Source organism: Pan troglodytes, chromosome 17 (assembly GCF_028858775.2).
Source record: "Pan troglodytes isolate AG18354 chromosome 17, NHGRI_mPanTro3-v2.0_pri, whole genome shotgun sequence".
NCBI lineage: Eukaryota > Metazoa > Chordata > Mammalia > Primates > Hominidae > Pan > Pan troglodytes.
Window position 1 is genome coordinate 82,862,488 of NC_072415.2, and position 27,821 is coordinate 82,890,308.

At 36.9% G+C, this 27,821-nt stretch overlaps 1 protein-coding gene across 12 annotated transcripts in view; it reads right to left on the reverse strand.

The window, feature by feature from the left end:
* Positions 1-27,821, reverse strand: part of NETO1 (neuropilin and tolloid like 1) — a 129,946-nt gene that overhangs the window by 85,860 nt on the left and 16,265 nt on the right. For 2 of the 12 annotated variants that reach the window (XM_009434176.5, XM_024350940.3), the window contains exon 5: positions 500-11,132. The exons of the other annotated variants lie outside the window; for them this stretch is intronic. In XM_009434176.5, the coding sequence (XP_009432451.1) occupies positions 11,128-11,132 (5 nt within the window). In that variant the 3' untranslated portion in view covers positions 500-11,127. Of the gene's footprint in view, positions 1-499; positions 11,133-27,821 lie in introns of those variants that run through there. 12 annotated transcript variants of the gene reach the window in all.

Here is a 27,821-nt window from a genome sequence, read left to right on the forward strand (position 1 = left end):
AAGAGCTACTACATTCAAATCTTTTGCTGGAATTTGGCTGCAGGTAACTTCATTTCTAGTTTCCTTTCCATGGCATTCTATTATTGTGTGTCTCTTCTTGTAATACATTTGTAAGCCTCTATCTTAGAATTATGATCCCAAATTGAATGTATAATTATCTGGCTCTGTATACATAGTACAGTAGAATTAAAAGTCCCTTTTGAACAACAGAAAGTGTTCTGGGAAATACTCATTAACTGTTGAGACTATCATCACATGAGAAGAGTTCCCAAACATTTATTTCATTTCTTGAGACTAGAAGAGCAAGTTGAATTGCCATAAAAGAGATTTGGTGCCGGGCGTGGTGGCTCACGCCTGTAATTCCAACACTTTGGGAGGCCGAGGTGGGCAGATCACCTAAGGTCAGGAGTTCAGAAACAGCCTGGCCAACATGGCGAAACCCCGTCTCTACTTAAAATACAAAAAAAAAAAAAAAAAAAAAAAAAAAGCCAGTCATGGTGGTGCATGCCTGTAGTCCCAGCTACTCGGGAGGCTAAGGCACCAGAATCACTTGAACCTGGGAGGTGGAGGCTGCAGTGAGCCAAGATCACTGCACTGCACTCCAGCCTGTGTGACAGAGTGAGACTCGGTCTTAAACAACCAAAAAATAATAAAAATTTAAAAATAAAGAGATTTGGGATTAAATATAAAAGTTCCTCGATTTTAGAGTAACAGAACAAGAAAAGTTATTAACTATTCTTGTAGAAGGTAAAATAAAACAAGAAATCTACAGCCATGGACTCATAAATCAACCACAATAGACAAGAAAGACAAATCCTAAACAGAGGATATAAAATAAACTGTCACAATTTAGGATATGATGTTATAACATAGGACTAGCGAGAGTTAGTCCTGAGGAAGACAAGGAAGTGACTTCGTAAAGAAAAACAATCTGCGAAAACTCAAAGACTGGAATGTACATCTCAGAGCCCTAACCTGGGGCTTTCCACATCACCTGAAGTATTACTGATTTCTACTTCATCAAATAATAGCTGATGCTGGTTTTCTATTTCTTCTGAAGTGATTTTGATAATTGTTTTCCTAAACATTGGCCTATTTTAACTTTTCAAATATATTGGCAAAAAGTGTTGATAACCCTTCACCTTTTCTAATCTAACTGTACTCATATATTGTAATTTCATTAATATTATTTATTTTTACCTATATTTTTGGATCAATTTTTATTAATTCTTTTCAAAATACCATATTTTCCATTTATTATTATTTCTTAGTTTCTTTGTTTTATTTCATTAATTTCTTTTATCTTTATATTCTTTATAACTCTACTTCTAAAAACATTTATTCTACTATTATTTTTCTCATTTTTGGAGATAACGCCTAAATCTTCAATACTTTCCTTATTTATTGAGAATTATGTTTAGGTTCTAACAGCTACTTTGAGTGCAGGCCAAAAGATGTGTTACACAAATCTTTGTTAATACTTGAATTAGCACAAAACTCTATTTTGTCATGTTTATCTTGCTTTCTCCTGGTAACCATGTGATCTTTAAAAGTGAAATTTTGAGTTTTCAATCACTTAGAATTTTTAAAAATCTTTTCATTTATTCTGTTTAATAAAATAAAATGTGATTTAAAACACTAGATTTTTTCAGTAATGTTGAGATTTTCTTTGTGACATATATGGTGAAATTTTGCATATAATTTGTGTATTCTTAAAAATCATATATACTTCCTTTATTGAGTGCAGAGTTGTAAACACATTTATTAGATCAAATATATTCATTATCTTTTTGAAGTCTTTCATATAACTTACTTGTATTAGTGTAAAACAATAAGTACATTTAGAGAAATGACAAGTGTTCCACAATTATCGTGGTTTGCTAGTTTCCTGTTTTAAATACGTTTTTAATTAATATATTTTAAAGGTGCATTTTTGATATCTTACAGCTTGTTATTTTATTTGAACATTTTCTTATCACCATTATGCAGTTACTCCCTTCATTATTATTAATGATTTTTATCCTAAATTATAATTGGTCTGATATTAGCTTTTTAGTAGCTTTCTTTTACTTAACACTTATCTTTTCATATTTAAAAGTTTCAACCCTCCTACATGTGTGTCTGTAGGTTTTAATTTCAAATGTTTCTTATTAGCACTATCTTGCTGGGATTTTTTCCTCAGTGTAATTCTTTTCTCGTGTTTTTTTAAATTGGTAGATTTATTCTGTTTATATTTATTAGTTATTTTGACCCTCATATTTTGTCTTTTTCTTACACCACTTTTTTTTCACAATTCCTTTTTTCTCTTTCTTGCTTTCTATTTGATTGATAACGATTTCTGTATTTCCTTTTAATTCTCTGATGGTTTGGAAACTATGGACTGTATTTCTGTTTCCGTGAGACAGGTTCACTGTGTGCTGGTGACACTTTCAAAAACAAGTTACACAAAAAAGTTGATTAGGAACACACAGGCACGAATGGACAACAGAAGCCTAGGGTGAGTGTTCCCCCACAACTCACGAAACTGTCTGACAGGAATAGAATCTTATTTGCAATGGGCCCTATTGTGCCACAGCTGACGAGCCCTGGGGAAGCCTCCGATCCTAGGCTTTTACATCGTGGGTGAAGCATGACACACTGAGCTGAAGCACTGAAGATCAACCCATTTCTAGGGGGGCTGGAACAGTGCCCGCGCTGTTCTGGCTCGTCTCCCTTATCTCAGGATGCTGCACTCCCACCGCCTCCTACAGTTATTCTTGAAAACTACAGTGAGAAATCGGGGCAAACTGGGTCTGCCCAAGGATCCCCAGAGAACCGCCCAGCCATATTCAATGCTTTCTTTTTTTTTTTTTCAAATCTGTAAGTTACCTGGTTTAATACCAACCTTCTAATATTTTTAAAGGCTCAGTAGGGGGTTTGCCAAATTGTATGTTTATTCCCTTTTTTTCATTCTGTATGTTTAATATATCCATAGTAAAACAATTACTTAAAAACAACTGAGGACTTTATGCAACGTGAGTGACGATGACTCTGAGAAGCAAAACACACATGCTGCCCCTTCCGTAGTCTCTTTACAGTCCAGGCCTCCATGTACTCAGCAACTGCAGAATGACCCTCCAGCCCCAAACAACCATATGGCCATACGTGGAGCCCCTCCATAGGGTTGTAGCCTGGGTTGGAGGGACCTGCAGTACAGTATCTGGAACTCACAGCAAGGGGCCAGGCCCAAAGCAGGAGAAAATTTGAGAAACAAGATTGCAAGAAACTGTCCAGGGCAACATGGCAAAACCTCCTCTCTACTAAAAATACAAAAAATGAGCTGGGCATGGCGATGTCTGCCTGTAGTCCCAGCTACTTGGGAGGCTGAGTGGGGAGAATCAGCTGAGACTCAGAGGTTGAGACTGCAGTGAGCTGGGATCATGCCACTGCACTTCATCCTCGGCAACCAAAGTGAGACCCTGTCTCAAAAAAAAAAAAAAAAAGAAAAGAAAAAAGAAAGGGAAAAAAAAGATTACAGGAAATTGTCCTTGCTGTTTGGGCATGTTGAAAGGGACAGTTGCTCTGACTTACGACTCCTATAGCAATACTTCCGTGACTTACGACTCCTACAGCAATACTTCCGTGACTTACGACTCCTACAGCAATACTTCTGTGAGAATTTTGCACTTTGGAAAAGAACTCCAAAGGGAAGCTGGGCTTGGAGGTCTTTCCTGCGTCAAAACTTGTGAGCTATGTTGAAGTTGTTTTGGTCAGATGTTATCTTTTGCTACTTGCAGAAACAGAACAAGCCATATTTGGAGGAAATTTTCCAAAATTAGTCCACGTAAGAGCAATAAATTAAAAATGCAGCCAGGCGTGGTGGCTCACGCCTGTAATCCCAACACTTTGTGAGGCCAAGGCCAGCATCACCTGAGCTCAGGAGTTCGAGACCAGCCAGGCCAATATGGCGAAACCCCGTCTCTACTAAATACAAAAATTAGCCAGGTGTGGTGGCACATGCCTGTAATCTTAGCTACTCGGGAGGCTGATGGGGGATAATCGCTTGAACCCAGGAGGCGAAGGTTTCAGTGAGCCAAGATCGCACCATTGCACTCCATCCTGGGCAACAGAACAAGACTGCATCTCAAGAAAAAAAAAAAAAAAAATGTAAATCAAGAGCTCCCAAAACAGAAGCAACATCATCATACATGAGAGCTAGCAGAAGCAACATACAATAAATCTTGGAGTTTGCAATTATCAAACACAGAATACTTTCTGTAGATATACGCATACTGTTTTAAAAGGAAACATTTGCAAAAATGTAATACAGTAAGAAACTACAAAAACAAAGATATTCAAAGTGAAATTTTCAATAAAATTTTTCAAACTATAATTGAAAATTGGCAATATTTAAAGAAATAGTAGCTACATTTTTTGACAAGTGATTAAAAATTTGAAGTCACTGATCTAGAAGGTATAATATATTCTACAAAAGAAATAAACAAAAGGAAATCCATACCTAGACACATGGCAATAGAATTGCTAAACACAGAAGATGAAGATAAAATCTTGAAGCCACAGAAAGAAAAGCCATGTCAATTAAAGGAAATGACAGGATGACTGCAGATATTTCAACAGTGAAAACGAAAGACAACAGACAGTCAAATAATGTCTACTAAGATCTGGGAGAAAACACCTGTCAACCTAGAATTGTCAGTTGGCAAAATTATTTCTTACAGTTGAAGGGGAAATGGGAAGATATTTAGAGAATAAGCAAACACTGGAGAATTTAGTCTCCAAGAGAACTGTTCTAAAAAAAAAATCTTAAGAAAGAAAATTACCCCTTAACAGTCTCACATGCAAGAAAGACCATTCATTTGAGTTACCAAATGAAATGGGAAACAGGAACACTCTAATTACCTTATTACAGCACAACTTATATTAGAAATTATAAACAAAAATAATTTCACTTAGAAATTGAAAAACAAGATCATTATAAAAAAAGAATGGATTGAAGAAGACATTTTAAATGACTTAGGATTAAATGGTAGTGCAAGGCATTAGATAAGATCTAAATAAGCGAATAATCATACCATCTACCTTGTTCATGAAATTTAAGTCTCAAAATACTAAAAATGCAAACTTTCCTCAAGCTGATCTATAGACCAACCAAAATCTCAATCTTGATTTTCCTTAAAGAAACTTAAAAAGTTTATTAACTGTTTTCAGGATAAAGAGACAAAAATATCTAATATACTCCAATCAGTTATTCAATCTTATTATGATATTATGTATCATTATTATCATTACTGCTATGATAGCAGTTTTACAATCTTAACAACTTTACCTGGACACACCTGGCATTTTCTGAACACTATGAAATTTAAATGTATATTTAAATGTATATCACATTAGGTTCTACAGTAGCTGTTAAAATAGTTCTATGCTTGGTTTACCCCAAATATATGTTTAATTTTTAGAATACAAGCTAATTATTTGCTCCTTTGCCAAAAGATAAACTGAAAGAATATGGAATAATAAGAACAGAATAAAAACTCTAAGTAACAAAATAATATTTTGGGGGCACCTCTTAAATGGAGGGAGTACAGTGTTCACACTGGTGCTCTAAGCTGGGTGTGCCAGACAGAGCTGCTCTTGCTTTCCTGTTCTGTCATATCAGTGCATCTCTAAAGGCAACACACCATATATAAGTATGAAGTTCTGGCTTCAGACAAGACTGCATTACCCTAGGATTGACTCAGCAGGTTGGCACACTTCTGAATATATTCGCAGTGTATCCACAGAGGAAAATAATAAACTTCACTCACGAAAAGAGACACAGACTCTTGGTTGTCCAAATGAAGGTTCGAGATAAAGGGATTTGGGGTGGATCATAGTGTGTGTCTGTGAGATTGCCTCAATTCAGGCCCACATCTACCTATGTGGCTGAAATATGAAGGAAGTACTATAAAACCTATGGCTTTATCATCGTAGAGGATCATGCATGTAAGCCGTCCACAGCATAGAGGAAGCGGCGGCACAGGGAAGGAAGCAGCCCTCCCAAGAGACAGGAACAGCAGTGCTATCTTGGTGCTGGCTTGCGAGAGTGGGCATGGTGCTAACAAAATTGGCAAAGGCTGTTGAGGCTGCAGCCACACACTCAGCACCCTGGACAGCGTCCAAACCCCAGAAACGGGTTGGCAGGGAGGCCACAACTTCAGAGACATCAGTAGCGCCACATGTGTTTTCAGAAAAATTTTGTGAGATCACCTTTGCTGGGTGGTGAAAGGGACCAGGGCATCTAAACAAGGAGTCCAAAAAACAAACACAAATGGCAAAAATAACAATGATCATAAGGTCTGAGGGTTGGCTTATAATTCCTCAATGAACAGATGTATTACAGAAGACTGCCAGAATTTTTTAGGAGCAGCTTTTGGTGTGGAGGTAGGATGTGGTGGGGAGGGGATGGATTTCTCCAGGTTACAGGCAAAGCATATGAAAATCTGTCTTAATCCTGATTCCTAGTTGAACTGAGTCTTGCATAAAGCAACAAAAGATGAATTTTAACCACCTCCACTTTGACTGCATTTTCCCTCAAATTCACCATCTCCTCTTTCTTAATCCTTCCATCACAAGATTCCTTTCACAGAAAAGGTTTCCGAAAGATTATGCTACACTTATGGGTTCCAGTTGTTCAGTTTTTATCCCCTATTTTCTTCTCTGAACATTGAGTTTTCATTTACCACTGCAGGAAAAACTGTACTTGATAGGGTTGTCAATTATGCCTTCTGACTGCAAAATCTTCTTGATGAGGTATACTATTACCTCATCAAGGCAATAGAATATGTCTCTTCCTCTTGGTTTTCAAGACCCCCTTACCCCACTTCCTGATATTTCACTATGCTCTTCTGGCCAGCCATTTCAGTATTTATTTCTGGCTCCTCAAACAACAGCCCATCTATTCACTTGCCAGCAAACCTACTCAGATGGTCTGTCTTCGTCCTTCTCGATATTTCTTAGCTGAGCAATACCATCCACATCCATGATTTCTACCACCACCTCCATACCAGTGACTAACACATCTGATTCCACAGACCACATCTTCTTACAATGTAAAATCCTATTTAACAACTGAAGCCACAACAATGAATGAAAATGATCTATTTCTTCATAGAATTACAGTCTGGTGTGTCAGATAAAAGACACTGGGTTAACTCCACTTCCATATCTCAAAGGTACCTCAAATGAAAGATGTAGCAATATAACTCACTGTCTCTTCCTTCAGACAATCAGACAGCATATGTTATAAATTTTAACATCTCTGTAATTCTGAAGCTGTATCTCCCTGTGCATATTCAATGCTACCACTAGTACTTTAATTCACCTGGACATCTTTTACAGCTTCCCAACTCATCAACAATTCCACCCTCTCCCAATATACTTTCTATCTTGTGATCCAATGGTGATTCTATGTCTCAAATGTGATAATTTTCATATGTATAATATTTTGGCAGTTTCATTGTTTTAAGACTAAACTCAATTAGATTAGCATAAAAAACACTCACATACATCTTGTATAACTTTTCAAAACATATTCCTCATTACGTTTCCATGCAAAGCTTTTATTTCATGCAAACTAAATCACTTGCAATTTTTCTGGTGGAAAAGCAATGCCAGTATTTGTCTTTGGGTATTGTAGTCATATAGTTTAGAACTTCCCTTTCATGCCTTCTTCCTAGATAACTCTTCTAAGTGCTTCAATATAAGTGTTGGTGTTGTCTCTTGAAAGTGTTATTCTATATTGCAGCATAGTTTGAGTTAAAGGCCCTTACTTCCTTAAAGTGATGTACTTATCTTTATTATGACAAAATCACATGGTACTATCTCCCTAAGTAGGATATAAATAGTGTCTGATTTTCAATTATTTGTTAACTCTAGTGCTTAGCACATTAGTAAATGAATAATTGATAGATGAATTGGATGATATATTCAGAATTCTTGCTAATTCTCCAATTTCCTAATTCTTAAAATTTGAGGCCATACAAAATACTTTGTAATTCTTAAAAAGTAGAATAAAAATCACCCTAAAATTTATTTAAAAATTCCACAACAGCACTCTAAAAAATTTAATATGACTCAAAATATTTTGGGAAAAACATTATTGTTTGTAACAGTTAGAAGTCTCAGGTCTGAAATTAGAGAAATGTGCATTACACTCATAAAGATCAAGTTTTTTTCTTTTTCCCCCTCAGTGATATAAACCCTTCAGATTTTATTTACCTACATTTATCTCTCAGGAAAAACCACTTCTAAATAATACTTCAAAAGAATTAAAAAATAGCCAAGTAGTCCTCTTTAGATTTTATTAACCCATACATTGCAATAAGCAGATCTTACGACTCTGTCTCTTGAGCTTCTAGGTAACATCTGGTAGTTGATGTGTCTAAGTCCTGTTACACAACATTTTTTGGCTTCTTAGTGTCATCCAAGGGATTGATGTTTGACTAGACTAACCCAATTTATTCTGCCTGCTGCTCTCATTTGTATAGGCTGCTATTAATGGATAGGCTGAAGTATGGTTGATTACAATTCACTTTTTAGTACCAAACTTTATAGTGTTGAGGTTTATATGCATATTTTCACATGTATAGTAGAGCAGTGTAATAAACATACAGATTTATACACAAATTAATCATAATCATGTTTTCTGAACAGACAGATACACCTTATAAAAAATTGTCTCATAATTTATATAGTCTAGAATTCAGGCTTCTATTTCCAAAATGGATGACATGTTTAGAAGGCTATGTAAATGTCTCCTCTAATGCTCTTCATATTCTCAACACTCAGTTGAAAAATGGGTCATCAATTCAAGAGATGAACTGTAGTCTCCATAGTCTCCACACAGCTCTAACCTATTACTTTTGTGAATTCACCTTAAAGACTCCATATATATGTTATTTAAATTCTCTGTAATCATCGGTAGAACTGGAGGAAACTTTGACGCATCTGTATATTGATACATCCATACAAAACAGCTTTCCCAAAATATGAATCTACCGTTTTTCACTGCCAAGCTGTTTGAGTCATAGATATTTCTGACATTTAAGCACTTCACCTGGTTAAATCCTCCTACTTTAGATCTGTACTTGAATGCTAATATTTCAAGAAGACTTTCTCTGACCTCTAGACCGTTAAGTTCTTTTGCTGTATTCTCTGATATCATCCTATTTTCTCCACTATGACCCCAAATGCTTTATTCTACTTTAACGTCACATTTCCCACTAAACTACAAGCTCTATCTTCTTCATTCTAATCTGCCCTATTTTGAACCATGCTTGCACCATAATAATTCTGAAGTAAAATTGGTTTAGTAAATGAATTCTGACTCCATTACCGTCTCTCACTAACTCCCTGATGCTCAATGCTTTTCTGACTCTCACGACCTCCCCGAACCCAACCACAGGCCTGCCACATTGCTCATACTCTCCTGTCTTCCCAGGTTCTCAGTAGTGGGGTGAGAACCAGAAGAGGATATGACTCAGGGATGGCATGGAATTTTTGCCGTGCATATATCTGCTGACTTTCAAAAACTGAAAAATTAATGCCTTCTTTGGGGGCCTACTAAACTAGTCTTCATTTTAAAACAACTGTGTACAACTGAAGACTCTAAACGTCCCTGCACAAAATAGCTGTTGTAGCATCCCCATACAAAACATTATTATATATCTCATTAACTAGCTCAATTTCTTTCTTGAAAATATGTATTTTCACACTTATGACTTCCACCTCTTTAACATTCCTATGATAAATTAGCAAGTCCAAAGTGAATACAACATTTTAACACCCAACCTACAAGAGACAGATATATTTTCATTTAGATACTTGTTTTATTATTTAAAGAAAGGCTTAGTTATGTTACTTGTATTATTGTCTTGGCAGACTTTAAAATCAATACTCTGGTATTTAGAGCTTCCAACAATATTTTTGTTTAAAAAACATTTTAATATTTTAATAAAATACAACATATATGCATATTAGTGTACTGTAAAATATGTATTAATTGCAAAATAAGTTTTAACTATCCTTAAAATGATAATATTGACTATCCCTACAATAATAATAACATTATTAACAGACAAAATTTAATAAATGACAAAACTGTAGTTTAACCAGTTACTTTTTAGAAAGAAAGGAAAAGAGACATTAAATAGGAAAAGGTTTAGAAACCAGATAATAGATTTAATGAGGGGAGTATAAGAAAATCTCAATGAAATTTAAAAAGAACACAGAAAAACATATCTGGGGCCAAACACCAATTTCATTTTTAAATTATGTGACACTTAACAAAGTTAATCAACTATTCTGAATATTAATTACTATATATAATATAAAAGCAATGAAAATCATGTAGTAATCTATTTCACAACACTATTACTCAGATCAAAGTCATGTTGGAGCTACAGGAAATTTATGTTTATAATTAGTTAATTCATTTATGTATTTTTAGTTCTTCAGTCATCTTCAACTTTCTCTCGGAATGGGCGAATAATAATACGCTCTCTTCAGCTTTTACTGTTTGATTGTTTGAGCAAAATGTGTTAAATACATGTTAATTCCCAGTCCGTGGCGATAAGAAACTAAAGCAAAACTTCTCAGCTGAAGAATTCACAATATTTTGGGGAGAGTGGAGACTATTATAATAAAAAGATTGTAATACAAGAATAAATTATATAAAAAGATTATATAATTATAATCTTTTAATATCATATATAAAATAACATATAAAATAATATAATTTAACACAATATTACATAAAATATAATATTATATTAAAAGATTATAATACAAGAAGTCCCTCACATAGGAGAATGGTGAGGAAAGGAATCCTGGGGAAGATTGAACCTTCATCTGAGTTTCAAGGTAGGAGTTCGAATTTACTAAGTCCGAATATGTGGCAAACTTTCTCCAGAAAGATTGAGCAAACAGCATTTTCAAGGGCACAAATCATGGTGCACCTGGAGATCAGCATGTGTGCTTCAAGGTGGTGTTAGATCAACGTTCTGGGCACCACAGCATCCAGAGATGAGATGATGGAGAAGGAGAGATCACGAAACACTCTGTAGATCCTGCTAAGGAGTTTGCCTTTTATTCTGGAGGCAAAGAGGTAATTAAAGAAGTTTAATTAGACCAGTATATGATCAGGCATGAATTGTAGGAAGTCCACTTTAACAGCTGTTTGGGTAATACAGGAGGAGCAAATCCAAAGTAGGAATACAAGTTAAAACTCCTGTTTCTTCTATTCTAGTAACTCAGGTATGAAATTAGGAAAGCCTGAATTAGTGCTGAGGTAGAAAGCTAAGACATAGATTCAAGGAATAATGAGAAAGCCTTTCTGAAGGATGTAGAGGTGAAATGAGAAGGAAGAATGATGGGTATTTCTACGGTTTATTGTTTGGTGGGCCCGAAGTTGGCAGAACCATTACTCCAAATATAAATGCAGAACAAAAGCATTACCTTCTTGCAAAAATACTGATATTCTTAAATTTGAGGAAGAAATGGGACATTCACGTAAAAACTGCAGTAACTGGAGAAATAAATGGGTGAGAAGAAAATTATATTTCATGTATATTCTTCCACGTGTCGACACTATAACTAATGTTTGGAAAACACATATGACTTATGGTTACTTCCTTAGAAATCCCACAGGGTCGTGAGAGGAAAACAAATAAATACGTAAAGAGATAATTACAACACAATGTGAGAGGGCAACAAGAAACATGCATACTCTTACAGTGAGAACACTGAGACGGGGTAGCTTCTTGGCCTTGACGTAGGAAGAGGGAAGGGGTAAAAGGAACGGAATGACTCAAGGAGTAGTATTCAGGGAAAATTCATAAAAGACAGAATTTCTCAAGTAGGCCATCTTCCAGTACTTGGATTTGAGCACAGCCCATGCTGTAGACACACTGCCTTCTTTTAGAGCCCAGACGTGCCCTGCTGCTTCTCACCTCTGAGCAAAAATTTTGCACAGGCTGTTTCCACTGCCCAGGGTGCTCCCCCTTTCTCTGCCAGCCAGTGATCCACCATTCTTCTGCATGGTTGACTTCCATCAACCTATCAACCTCAACTTGAAGTCTCTTTTTCAGGGAAGTCTTATACTTATCTCGTAAGTTAGTTCAGGTACACTTGTCATACTCTCCTTATACATTTTCTTCTTCTCCTTTACCCCACTTATTGTAACTTTAATTAATGATTTAAATATGTGACTTAATATTTCTAACTGAGGTTCTTAAGACTGAAGTCCACATTGGTCTGTATATTCACCGTGTTCCCAGTACCTAGTACAGTAGAAGCTTACATAGAACAAGTACATAATATTTATCTGATTAATAAATGTATAAATAAATGAACGAGTTAAGAAAGACATCACAGGCAGGATAAACATAAACCAAAGCACAGAATATTTATATTGCAAATCGTTTTGCATGAATGGAGGACTTGTTTCAGAGGGAGGATACTGAAGGAAGGCTGGTTGTACAGACAGGGATGAGAGTGTTAAAGCCCTTGATTGTCATGGTAAGAAACGGTATACTAAGCTACTGAGCGATTTTAATCCGGGGATGGATACAATCAGATTTTTGTTTCGTATATCTCGGATCTAACTCTGCTACATCAATAGAAAAGATGTTTGAAAGAAAGGAGATAGCTATTAAATTTGACCAGGTGAGATACTGGGTACAAAAACAAATGTAATGCCTGTAGGAATGGAGAAAAGGAAAAGCACATGAGAAGTTTTAGAATGCAGATCCCCCAGGAATTCGTGATTGACTGAAGATAGAAGGAAAAGGATAAGTCAAATATGTCTCGTGTGATGTGGACTTGAATTTCTGTGTAAATCTTGTGCTAATCTTCAATAAATCAAGATGTATTATTGTTCAACAGAATAATAATATTCTATTGTTCACAAGAGAATATTGTGCTATTGTTCAATAAACAGGAAAAAACTTGTGCTTGGGGTATTTTTCAGAATGTGGCATTCATTTGGGGATCTGGGGCAAATGAGTTCAAGTTTGGACATCATAAATATGTGCAGGGTACATCTAGGGAATTCCTGGTACATAGCTCTGAATTCTGAATTGAATTTCCATAGAAAATGCAGTAAGATAAATAAGCGAATGCCAAGTGGTCTGGATATAAGAAAAAATAATCATTGCATTGGTCAGTAAAATAACAACTGAGTCAAAGTATTATTCTTCCTTACGGTGACAATATCTATGACTAAAGCTAATTAATCATTTTGATTTTCATAGGAAGAACTGCACAGAAGTTAACAGCAACGGTTTACAGTCAGACCACATAATATTGAAATTTTTAGGCTGCAATTTTTAAAGTGGCTGATTTTTGGTCAAAGTTTCTTAGCTTTCCCAAGCTTCTATTTTCTTAATTATAATATAGGAATATAGTTATATATGTAACTGATTTACTGAACTTATCTCTATGGTATTCAAAGAATAATAATATTACTTTATTTCCAATTATATGCTCTGGCTAATGTAGAATTTCCTTTTCCTTGTTCTTGAATGAGAGCTTGGGGGGATCCTATAGATTTTCAGTTCTTAAAAAACAAACACCACCATCAACAAAAACCTTTTAGGACTCACTTTCTGATAGTAAAGCTGCGTAAGAGCCAATAGCCACACAAAACATTCTCCCTCCCCATCACCATCCCCTATGACAGGTATCTCTACAATGCCACACAAAACATTCTCCGTCCCCATCACCATCCCCTATGACAGGTATCTCTACAATAGCCACACAAAACATTCTCTGTCCCCATCACCATCCCCTATGACAGGTATCTCTACAATAGCTACACAAAACATTCTCCGTCCCCATCACCATCCCCTATGACAGGTATCTCTACAATAGCTACACAAAACATTCTCCCTCCCCATCACCATCCCCTATGACAGGTATCTCTACAATAGCCACACAAAACATTCTCCGTCCCCATCACCATCCCCTATGACAGGTATCTCTACAATAGCCACACAAAACATTCTCCCTCCCCATCACCATCCCCTATGACAGGTATCTCTACAATAGCCACACAAAACATTCTCCGTCCCCATCACCATCCCCTATGACAGGTATCTCTATGAGAGACCTACAGAAAGAAAAAGGAAACAAGCCTGTCCTCCTTCTTCCTGGTTCCCTCACCCCTCTCATCTTCTGCAACTCCCTAGCTAAGAAAGAGGTTAAAGACAAAGGAGAAAAAGTTTGTGCCTTTAGCTGGTGATATTTGTGGTTAACTCTAGGCTTCAGATGAATACATTGTGAGTGGCAGGTATTTACATCACGGTTCTCACTCAGAGGACATAGTTATGTGAGCACTTTGGACTCCTTCCTGACCAATTCTCTTTGACTGACATTTTAAGATGAGTCTTGTGACATCTCTAGGTTTCATCTCCCAGATATGCCACCTGGATGGGCAGGTTCTTTCAAGATGGTTTCAGCAGTGACCACTTGGCTTGTAGGTAACTTATACATTATTGTTAAACCAAGAGGTGGTAGTACAGGCTTGACTTAGTGCTTCCTACACACTTCTACTGTCATCCCAGGCTCCTCTGCCCAGACTCCAGCCTGTGAAATTTTTCTAGTGAGAAGTGGGCACCATTCCCTTTGCTTGTATGCTTCTAAACCCTAAGGCATGAACTCTCTCGTTGCACTGTTCCAGTGCATCTTGGTGCTACTGGTTCTCTTAGAGAATCCCTAGCCAGGATAAAAATGCTTCTACTCTAAGACTTTGTAAATTTCAGTTTTCCATTTAATAAAGCCTATTGGAAAGTTGAAAGTTAAATATGAAGCACAAACTCATTCACTTAAATTTTATTCAGCAATTGTCTTTAGAATTTTAGGAAGTTTTTTTATTTACCTATTTCTCTCAACCGTAAAGTTTTCATTAAAATTTTGGAGCAACAGGGAAAATTAAATTCTGCTATACTCATGATAATTATTCATCCTTCAGGATTGTTTTAGAAGCTAAAAGAGATAAAGCATAAATGATCTAAAAAGATTTTGCCCGTTGTTATTATTATTTTCCTACTGTACCACTAAGCATTCACAACCACTTGACCTTTAACAAATTTAAACTGTTGCTTAATGTCAAAAGAAAGTTAATAAAATAAATGATCAATTTTTTTTTAATCCCAAGGCTGTTGTTAAGAACTGGGTATCAAGGAGAAACTCTACTGAGTATGAAATGAAGAATCTGAATCCCAGTATGAGTAAAAAGAAACAAGCAGAATTTAAAGTTATAAAGAGTGGGTTTGGATATTAGCTCTCCAGTTATTAGTTGTATCAATGTGCATAAGCCACTTAACTACTCCAAAATTTGAATGATTCATCTATACAACAGGAACACAGGAAAAACGATATAATTTTGTTTTGAAAAATAAAGGGATAAATGTTCCTAAAAGCAGTTTTAATGGAACAGTGAACAATTTTACAATTTTAAAACACTGAAGCTGCAACACTCTTGGATGACAGAAAGTTCTATGCATCTCTTTGAGAACTGGAGGCCTAAGTGGCTAAAGGACTCCTAAGGTCACATGGACAAGTTCTTGATCCAGGGCCTATCAGAACATGGGCTTTGAAGGTGAGATAACTTTCTCTTATTTCAATAAAACTCCTCATTTGCCTCTAAAATGCCTATTTCTTTTAACTCTTGTCACATGAAAGGTGCAGACACCCTCCCTAAGGTATAGATAGAGTGTAAATAGAGTAATATCTACATGAAAGGAACAGAAAAATGGGAAGAGGCAAACTTTTCCTGTGATCCAAATTTTCAAGCATGTTTAAGACATGTTATAAGTTTTTTGTCTTAAATTTAACCACAGCCCTTTGTATTTACCATAATTATATTTTCTGTTTGTCTGCTACTCCTGGAGAACAGGGACAGACTTTGTATCCATTGCTTCCAGTGCCTAATATACAGTAGGTACTCAATGAACATCCAGTTAATAAATGCATGAACCATAGGAGCTAAAGAACACTGCGATGCTGTTGGTCCGTTGTTTCTGCCTCCCTGTAGCTTGTCTTATAGTCTAGAAGTATATCCTCCACATTTAATTCCTTTGAAAACAGTATGGTTTTCAGTCTTTGTGAATCCTCATTTAAAATGCAGACTGCCCTAGCTGGAGTGAATAAAAGTCCTCATTATGTAAAATTCCTCATCAGTAAGGACTGGTTGACAGGGACATTCTCCAGTGAGGACACTAGCTCAGAATAATATCTGCATGATTGAGACACCAGATAAGATTCTGAGGTGAGAACTGAGGATAAGGAAAGCCTGGCAGACAAGTGAGGAAGTGCAGAAATGGAAGCTACCCACGGGCTCACCACAGTTCCTCCTTTCCATTTGCTACATGCGGGCAGTTAGGTGACCCAGCCCAGAAGCCATCATCCACATGATCAGAGCACTAATTAAAGGCAAACAAACACTGCAACAAACAAATCGCTGAGTGCCAGTCAAGTATCTCACATTTCAAGCATCATCCTTCCAACGATATGAGCAATAGGAGGGCAATTACTGAGGATGATTTATAAAGATCGTAAAAAGCCTGTTAGTAGCCTAGAGAAATTTTCCACAAATCATGCATTATATAACCCAACAGGAAATTTGAATTTGCTCCAACAGGAAATTCAGAGATTTTTTTAAAAAAGAAAGAACTTCTTGGAAATTATATTCTTAGACTTAACCAACCATTCAGATAAAAGATTGTGGCTGACTGAAGTTTAAAGTAAGGTGAAGTAGGGTAAATTTCCTAGTGAGACCAGTCAATGTTTGTTTTAGGGATTCAGGTAGAGTGACTGATACTAGAAATGATCACAATAGTACAGTAAAGAAAATCTTAGTACACACTAAGCAGAACAGGTGAACGTCAACTATCAGATAGTTAAATGTAAGGCTGTTAACTACCGTTTGCAGAGTCCCACTAACCCATGTAGTCTTGAGCACTCTTCTACTAATTTTCAAAAGAGGGAGTTCTTTCCTTGCCCCTATTAGCAGCACAAGCCTCAAGAACAACAGCTGTTTATTTAACTGCCAAGTTTCCGTTTTGGTGATAACTCTTCTTCTAGCTGCTGTTTTGGTCTTCAGGGGAATGGAGAGGAGGAAGCTGAAGCCAGGCTGATGGCCAGACTGTGTTTAAAAAATATATTTAGGAAATGTGTTTTTTGGTATTTGAAGTAATTACCTAACCCAGGTTCTTGAGAAGCTTGAACAAAATTTGCATTGTGGATCAATGACTTTGCTATTATATTTGTGTTTTCTGAGATGGCAGGATGAAATGGTTTCTGAGACCAGTCTATAAACAGGTCCACAGTGAGAGAAGAAGCCGCACAGGATCCTTTCGAACAGGTTACACTTACGGAATCTTATTTAATCCTTGAGAAATTGGATCAAGCAGTATAACGAGCAATTGGCAGATGAGAAATCAAGCTCAGAAAGGCCATTTTGGCCGGGTGCGGTGGCTCACGTCTGCAACCCCAACACTTTGGGAGGCTGAGGCGGGTGGATCACCTGAGGTCAGGAGTTTGAGACCAGTCTGGCCAACATGGTAAAACCCCCATCGCTACTGAAAATGAAATAATCAGCCGGGCATGGTAGTGTGCGCCTGTAGTCCCAGCTACTCAGGAGGCTGAAGCAAAAGGATTGCTTGAGCCCTGAAGGCAGAGGTTGCAGTGAGCTGAGATTGTGCCACTGCTCTCCAGCCTGGGAGACAGAGTGAGACTGTACCTCAAAAAAAAAAAAAAAGTCACTTTATTCTCACTGATGGAGCATGCCCAAAATGGAACAATCACAGGTCCATCTTGCTTTCCAAATCTGCTTTCCTTTATCTGCTGTGTTTGTTTTACTGTGTCACATGCTCTGCCACCTGCCAGCAACAACTACACCAAGGGCTTGTGCCACCTTGAAATTCATGGCCAAGGAAATGTGACTGAGAAAAAGGACATTTAGCTCTTTCTGAAATTTTATGAAAAGGTAAAGCTGAATGATGCTATTTTTCCACTTAGTAAAACAAATAAATAAAATGTATACAGAAGTTTCCTGAGAGGGAGGGAAGATATCTGCACTGTATTTGCAACTTTTCTGTAAGTTTAATATTATTTCAAAATTAATTGTTTTAAGGTATGCAAAAATGCAGAGTAGTGCCTGTGGGGGGAAATGTTCAAAATAAAGAAGGCTGAAGTCAATTATTACCTCAGTATTTGAAACTGTTATTCATTTTTTTCCACTAGTTGACAACACATCGATTGAGGGAATTATTTTCCTGTTGTAAATATTATATATTATATGTATACATATGTATGACAACAAAGAATATTATTGTTACGAGTTTCGAATACACTCACGGGATATAATTTATAAGCACTGTTATTGCTAATATTGATTATTATTTTCGATGGCTAATATGGCGATGGTGATGATGATGATGATGCCACCAATGATGAAGTCAATAATACCATAATTAAGGTTTTGTAAATCCAGGGAAAATTTTTGCTTAAATCATGACATACGGACTATTATTAATGTTGTATCAAAGATGTTAAGAGCATAAAGCAAAGATAAATTCTAGAATCACTGAGAACAACTGAAATCACCCCAATAGAATCACAAAGATAGAACAAATTGGTGTCTTTGAGAAGTTAAGCCTGAAGCCAACAGGCATTTACTTGTTGACAATGGGATAGCTCAACGTGTAAAAATCTCAGCTTTGCTAGAGAGATGAATCTGGGTTCTTCATTTAAACATTTTAAGTCTTTTAATCCCAAATAAGGATGGCAATAATACGTCATAGGTATAGCACACCTCATAGGTATAGCATACCTCATAGGTATGCTATAAACTAAAATGAAGCAATGTGTACAAAGTGCTTTGAACAATACTTGGCATATAATAAGAGCTCAATAATTCATTATTTTTATTAAGATGAATTTCTTATAACGGCATTTTTAGAAAGCAGAAATCACTGCCTCATTATACCATTATTTCACTTGAATTAATTTTGAGTACCTAATTTATCACATATTATTCTGCTGGAAAATTTTATGGGGAAATTTGGGAGGGGATGTTTTAATCTAATAAAGAAAACCAAACATGCTTGATAAGAAAGAAGTTATTTTTGTAAACATGTAGGAATATGTATCAAAAATGCTTTCCAAAATATTTTACCCGTTCTTATGCCAATCATTTAAATTGTAGTCAATGGTCATTAATATTGTTAACTTTACTGTGCTACGGCTTGCAATTGCAATTAGTGTAAATCCTAGCAGAGAGAATCAAACAACAGATAAAGGAGTGAAGCAAATATTGTCTAAATGACAAGGAAATAATGAATAGAAAAAAAGTTACTCTTTTCTCTACCACCCTCCTTTTTAAAAGCTGAACCAAATATATTTCCTCAAATCTTGCAGGATATCTGAAATCATCCGGATAATAGAGATACTATGATATTTTCAAAAGTAGGTAGAAATAAATGAGGCCATTCCTAAAAGGAAGCATGACAAAGTTATACAGGAAAAAAAATGAACTACTAAACCAAATATTAGTATATGATCTGGTCATTTCATATGCAGTGTAGCTCATGTGTACCCTTGTGCCCTTCAGAAATAGACCAAGAAAGCTCCTTTTTTGGTAACCAGCCTCAGGAAAGTAGCTACTGCCATAATTCAGAAAAAAACGTCCCTCTGTAGGAGAAAGCTGCAAGCATGGGACAAAAGAAAAACTCTTCCCTTACCTTAAAATATAAAGCGTATTTTTAGGGTCAGTCTACCTATCCCGCCAAAAAACTGATGCCAATTGGTAACTTGCTAAGATTGTTTGTAAGATAAGAGGCTAGGACTGAATAAAATGTAAAATTCCAAAATACACAACATTGTGTTCTAATTTGCTCAGATAAGAGTATTAGCTCAAACTCATATAATGTTCTATTTTAATATGTGGATGTCTTAGTAGTTGCAGTTTTGTACTTAGCTCTCCAACAAGCTCCTCTCTCCACCTTTTCTGGTCACTATTCTCTGTTTCAGTTCTAAATATCTGACATGCTCACAAAGGTATCTCATTGTTACGTCTCTTGAAACATCTTTAAAAGTAAACAGAACATTCTTTTATTTTTCCAGCAAAATATATGACATTAACCAACCACCAAATTACTAAGAACAGCAGCCACAGTCATTTCTACTTCTCTTTCTCAACACACAGACCTCATCTCACTAAATTTTATTGATACCAAGTTTCTTCTTTCACTACATTGTCACAGACACTACTGTAAGATTGCATCTAACACTTTCTTATTGCATCATTTTTAATTGTATTTTAATCGTCTTATTTTTCTGTTCCTTTATTCTCTCTCTACTCAATCATCCACATTCTGATACATCGCACTCTTCCAATGGAGGTCTCAAACATCACTATTCAATTTAAAACATTAATATACTTCCCACACTTTCTAAAATTGTCTGTGAATCACTGGCATGATTTCCAGAGTTGTTCGCAATCTGAATCAGACTTCAGTCTTACCTAACCTCCTCTCCTTTCAAAGTTACACACCTACTTTTCAAATGGTCTTGACTACCAGATACGCACGAACAGATTTTTTCGTACCTGGCGTCTCACTCATTCTACATGCTTTATTTCATTTTATTCATTTATTCATTCGTTGACTCATTTAGATAGTCATTCACGTAAATTTCATTAAGCATCAGTTGTGGCTAAACACTGATGAGGCACTGGAAATTTAAAGATGTAAACCGAGGTTGTTGGGTTTTGTTTGTTTTTTTTGTTTTCAGGAAGCTTGGTGTCCATATAGAGAAAGAATGTTTGATTGCAGTGCACTTCACAAGGGTGTGATGGAGCTGTGGCTACGTGAGCACGTCATACACCTCATCCATCCTGAGGACACAGTGAGGGCTCTGTGGGAAGCAGCACTGAAGCGCAGGTCTTACGTGACATCAAGTGTTACCCACTTCTCCTCCAGGTGCACCCCACATTACGCACATGCCATGGCGCTCACCAAACTGGGTATAAACACACTGTAAGCTCAAGAGCAGATGCTGCATCTCAACCATTCTAACATCTCAACATTTCGTGTACAGTAATAATTTAATGACCAAGTATGGGTTAATAACTTGTTGTTGAATGAATCTGTGAAATGATGAAGCAGAGGTTTCAATGTGATCTCCTCTGACCACCTGTGAAGTAATATAAGTAGCCTGACTGTATCATTAGGTAGAAAAATCCGTAATGCTATCTGTCAAGTGCTGATCCCATGAGAAATCTGGAGCTCTGAGAGATTAAGTCGATTGCTGCTTCTCAAAGTCATAGCCAGAAAGTGGCTGAGCCAGAATTCCACCTCAGACAACCTAGCACTGTAGTCCATGTTTAACTATGTTTCATGCAACTATTGTATATATAACATATACAGTATAGAAAAATAAATGATATACGATAGTAATATTTAATATTATATGAAACTAAAAATCTAAGTTTATACAAATATGCAAAACTGAAGACCTACACAAATAGACCACAACAATGATTTGGCATCTGGTCGGTATGTCTCAAAACAACCGAGCATCATGTAACATATTTTAATGGCAAAACTCAAACAAAATTATTTTTAGTGGAATGTGTATAGTGAAGTATGGCCTCAAATGATTAGTAATATTTTTCCCTTCTGGGGAAGTATAGGTTACAGTGAAAATAACTTCAAACCATTGAGAAACTTTTCTAGAACATGGTATAAAAGAATATTTCATCCAAACCATACACTAAATGTGAGATACTGCAAACAACAGAGCAAATCACATGTTTATAACCATATTGTCTTAAATTAAGAGTTGGCCCGTATGGCGTATTACTTTGCAGTCTAGAAGAGAATATATACATTGTTGTTAGAATAGAAAGCTATTTCCAATTCAAGCTAGAGACTGAAAAGTCTAGCACAATGAACATAAATGTCAGTGCCAGCAAGTTTAACAGGAAACTAAATGCCCTGTCTATTCGTATAATCACTACATATCTCCTACGCTGAAGGCTCATAAACAGTTCAGATAGAAACTGTATCTGGATTTTTTTTTCCAGAAAATGTGAGAGCAAACCAAAAAAATAAAGATTGGGGCTGATTGGGTCAAAAGATACAATGTTGATTCAGAGCCAAGAGGAGCAAGCAGGAGACCACGGAAGAGGCACAGCCTAGGAGTTGTCAATAAAAGAGATGCGGCCAGGCACTGTGGCTCACACCTGTAATCCCAGCACCTTGGGAGGGCAAGGTTGGTGGATCACGAGGTCAGGAGTTCAAGACCAGCCTGGCCAATATGGTGAAACCCCGTCTCTACTAAAAAAATAAAAAAATTAGCTGGGCATGGTGGCGTGCTCTTGTAGTCCCAGCTACTGGGGAGGCTGAGGCAGGAGAATTGCTTGAACCTGGGAGGCGGAGGTTGCAGTGAGCCAAGATCATGCCACTGCACTCCAGCCTGGGCAATGGAGTGAGACTTCATCTCAAAAAAAAAAAAAAAAGATGCATAGCCCCTGCTTATGTAAGTGAAAGAAAGAATAAAATGGACAAAATTGAAATAATGTCAAAGGTAAAACACTTATAAACAGAAAATAAGCATATTTGTATTTTTTATAATCTTTTTTTATTTAAAATTGAGACGCAAATATTACTTGAGGATAATTATTAGGAGAAAGTCGTGTGCACATGCAAAAAAGCTAGAAATAATTTTCCCACCAGTTAACCTATTATTTACAACAGCAGATCTCTGAAAGGCCAGTTCATTTTATGCCCATGGAAATTCTCCCTGTTTTAGATCTTACTTATCATTGCCATGGCAACCCTCATCTGTGCCTTCCTATTTCATCAGGACAGCCACTGACCATTCCACAAATTCTACTTTGTTTGCGCGCCAAATTTGCCAAAGGAAGTACGCATTCCTTTCAGACTGCATGGGCAAGCAAAATGGAGGTCAGAGAATGTTTTAAGGTTGCACTGATTTTTGTTATCACACCTGTAAAACTGCATTTCTCTCTGAATTACTTACAGAAAACTCTTGGGGCTTTGAAGTGCAAATTTCTGAAGAAAAGTTCCCAGGGAATAGAACAGTCTTCTGATTTGGGGTATGATGAATAGAAAACTGAAGAGAAGTGACATATTTGTGACTAATATATCCTCCTGCTTTAAAAAGTCAACTAAAGTTCTTTCGTGGGCACATGCCCTGCTGATTGTGAACAGTCATACTTTAGTGTAATCACTCTGTGATTCTTGGGGTAGTATAGTGGAAGTGAGGTGTCTGAAGGTAGCTGGAAAGGGAAAATGCCATGAGGACACATTGAAGCTGAATTTCAAGCAAGTCAGCAGAGCTGTGGAATGGTGGGAAGCGAGCCAGCTGAGCAAGTGAGAACAGACAGCATAGCTCTTTTGAAGCAAAGGCATCAGGCAAATATGCCATGAAGAGGCAGAGACTTAAAGAGTGCCAGGTTCTACAAATAGCTATTATTGCCATAAACAAAAATGCCACTGTCCCATGCACATCTTTGGGAAGGATTGCAAGTTATTCTGTTGGGGTTTTAGCCATATTTATGCATAAAAATGGCATTCATATAAAATCAGATGATATAAAAAGATATACACATACAGTTATCTAGATATAGATTTTTAATCTAAGTGTAGGAAAGTCCAGAACGGAGAACTGTGTATCCTGCATTTGGTGCATTTGGAACGAAGGTATTTTCAAAGTTTGGACTGGTAGACCCAAATTATTATGTTCTCCATCCATCCCGCCAGTAAAACCTTACATTGTTTATTTACATTCTGTATCACTCCTCAAAGTGATATGAAGGCTGAAATGTATCTCACTGAGGTAAAATCGCAGTTTTAGCAGAGCTGTGTTCCTTACTACAGGCCCTAGGGGAGAATGTTTCCATTGCCTTTTTCAGGATCAAGAGACTTCCCACATTCCAGGGCTAATGGGCCTTTCCATATTCAAAGCCAACGGAGATAATTTGAGTCTTTTTCACATTGTGCCTTCTGGCACTGACACTTCTACTTCCCTGTTCCATATTGAAGGCTGCCTATATTACACTAAGCCCTCCCAGAAAAGCCAGGATAATGTCCCTATCATCAAGTCAACTTGATGGCAACATTAATTTCCTTTTGCCATGTAACATAACATATTCACAGGCTCCAGACTTAAAATGCAGACACCATTATGTGTCATTTTTCTTCCTACCAATCCTAAATCTGGCCACCAAGATTCATATCAACCCCACAGATGAAATAAATTCACCCATCCCATGTTGCCCAAAAGTCTCAACAGCATCAACTCAAAGTCCAAATTTCATCAGCTCAAAAGTCCCACATCACACCATCTACATCATTAAAATCAGGTATGAGTGAGGCTCTGGGCATGATCCACTCTGAGACACAATTTCTCTCCATCGTTGAACCATAAAATTCAAGAAATACGTTACCGGCTCCAAAAACACAATGCTAGGGCAGGCAAACAATAACATCTATGGATATTCCTGCTCAAAATAAGAAAAAGTAGAAGAATTTAAAAAAGAAAGAAAGAAATTCACCAGTTCCAAGCAGTTGTGAAATACAGTTGACAAATTCCAGTTGGTTTCAAGGGCTGAGACTGTACTCTGTCATTTGAGCTCTACCTTCTGGACTTAACTCCCCATCCTGTGGACTTGAGGTTTCTGCCTCCTGAGTCAGCCTACTGACACAGTAGCACACCTGCAGCTGAATAGTTACATCAGAATGTTTCTTGCTTGTAGGCATTTGAAAGTTCTGACGCCCTTTTTCCATTTCAATCTTTATATCTGTCTCCTTTAGTTCAAGATGGCAACCTTTATGCTGATGTAACATTCTCAAGAACCATGTGTGTCTCCTGTGTATGTCCTCAGATTCACTCCATTAGCCAAAGATTTTCTTCATAGAATTTATTTTTCTAGATAATCTCATCCTATTTTTGGATTCTGCTGAGATGACTGACTGAAGAGCTTTATGAGTCACACTCCTAATCATTTCAAAGAGCCTTTTGTGAGACTGAATTCTCTGATCTTTTGATCTTTCTAGGGGATCAGCAAAAAGTTGTCCAGCTCAGTTTATTCTCTAAGGCATGCTTTTCCAATCTCATCCAAGGGGCTTACATTTTAATTGACAATAAATTCCTTAAAGTTAAATATCCAAGTTAATTGCATAATGTTCTGCTTTTTTATTTATCCATGTAACTCCAGGATATAATTCTACTAAGCTTTCTGATTCAACATAACAGATATACCCTTTCCGTCGGTTTCCAAACACATATTCCATTTTCTGTTGAGCTGTCGTCATCAGCACCTATAAACTTCATACTTCCACAAATAGTCTGTTGATGAAGATTTAGGTATTCTTTAAGACATGCATGTTTTCTCTACCATGCTTCTCACTTCCTTCTGTGTCCTTGTGCCAGAGTCAGTAAGATTCATATTTCTACTAACAGTAAGTTTAAGGCAATATAGACGTTTTTCTAACATGCTTCTCAAAATGCTTCCAGCTTTTGCCAACTGCCTAATTCCAAAACTATTTCCAAATTTTAAGGTTTTTATTTATTTATTTTACTGTAGCACTTCACTTTTAGGAAATAAAATCAAGTATTTGTTTCTTATTTGTTGCTTTAACAATTACCACAACTTAGAACCTTAATAAACAACAGGAATTTATCTCTGGTTCTGATGTCAGAAATCTGAATGGGTCTCACTGGCCTAAAAATCAAGGCATTTGCAGGGCTGTGTTCCTTTCCTTGGAGGCTGCAGGAGACAAGTCATGCCTGGTCTTTTCCGTTCTAGAAGCTGTCCACATTCTTTGGCTTGCTGCCACTTCATCCATCTTCAAAGCCCACAATAGCAGCTGGAGTCTTTCTTACATCCCATCACCCGATCCTGACCCTACTGCCTCCTTCGTTACACACTGAGAAAGCCTTGTAATTACACTGGGTCCTCCCAGATAATCCAAGATAATCTCCCTTTATTAAAGTCAGCTTATTAGCGTTATTAATACAACTTTCCACCTTCACATCTCTTTGCCATAGAACTTGACATATTCATAGATTGCAGAAATTAGGACATAGACATCTTGTGGGGAGGGTATATTATCTAGCTACTATACATGACTTCTAGTTTTTAACAGACTATGAACTCATTGTATGAAAGCTAGGGTCTTGCAGATACTATATTTCTACAGTGTTAGCATAGTGGATCAATAAACAGTTGTTAAATAAGTGTAGGTGGCTAATATCACCTAGTAGAAATCAAGGTCTTCTGTGCATTCACTTTAAGAATATTAACATGAGTTATACTCAAGTAGTTGTAATGGCATGCAAATTATAAAATATAGTAGGAAAAATGTTTTGGTCTAGACAAAGAACACTATGGGTTGTTTATAATTCCTTGATTTAGTTTTCAAATAATTAAATAAAAATAAGCCTCAAATTGTCTGCAAATTGTTATGAAAGGAAATGTTTAGGAGAATAAATAGACTTGTCAATATTTTCTTAGGAAAAATATACAGGGCTTTAGTAATTTGAAAAGCATGTTTCTTGAATACAATAATGAGTTAAATGTTAGTCAGAGATTTCAGGAGATTTTACCAAGAAGCCCAGTAACTAAAGACATTGAGATGCATGAAAGTTCAAAATGGAGATTGAGTGTAAGAATTATTCATATGTTTTGTTTTTGTCATGTTTCTTGAGTTTTTCTCTTGTCAAGTGATACAATTTAGGGAAATTTAGTGAGGGGTGTGGGTGCTGGTCATTTGGTGATGGGATTCGACATAGAGGTAACCTTAGGACTGACCCAAGCAAGGCCTCTACCATTCCATAAAACAGCATTTTGTAGATTAGCCAACAGTCCCACTTCTGGATGGAGCCCTGCTCTGGGGAATCTGAATGTGCATGGAACGAGCTCATTTCTGTGCCGCAACTGAGTGTCTTTCCTGTGTACTGCTGGGATCAGCAGCCCTGAATAGAGGGATGGAGTGGGAGGTGAGCAAAAGGAACCGGCATCACAGGAAAAACCCAAAGAAACCTGGGTGTTAGGGAGCAGGAAAATTCGTGGGAGATCGGCCGGGCATGGTGGCTCACGCCTGTAATCCCACCACTTTGGGAAGCCCAGGCTGGCGGATCACCTGAGGTCGGGAGTTCGAGACCAGCCTGATCAACGTGGAGAAACCCTGTCTCTACTAAAAATACAAAATTAGCCTGGCGTGGTGGCGCATGCTTGTAATCCCAGCTACTAGGGAGGCTGAGGCAGGAGAATTATGTGAACCCGGGAGAAGGAGGTTGTGGTGAGCTGAGATTGCACCACTGCACTCCAGCCTGGGCAACAAGAGCGAAACTCCCTCAAAAAAAAAAAAAAAAAAGAAAGAAAGAAAACAAAATTCGTGGGAGATCTAGGAGAAATAAACTAAAGTTTTCCCCTTGAGTATTTAACATGTGAGCCACAAGTTTCAACTAATGAGAGCACAGTACACACAGAAGACTATGTCAGTAATAATAGGTATTTGAGAAGAACAGGAAATGAATCATGCACTTTAGGCTCAGATGGGTTGAGAAGGCACAATTTTACAATTGAGGTAGAAGGAGAGACGAAAAACCATCCTTTCTTTGGACATTGCGAGTGGAAAAACATTTCAAACAACATGGAGAAGATGAATTTTAAAATCATGTATCAATTAATGGTGAAACGTGGGTGATATATATAGTATTATCCCTTAATTAAATTTCTTAATATA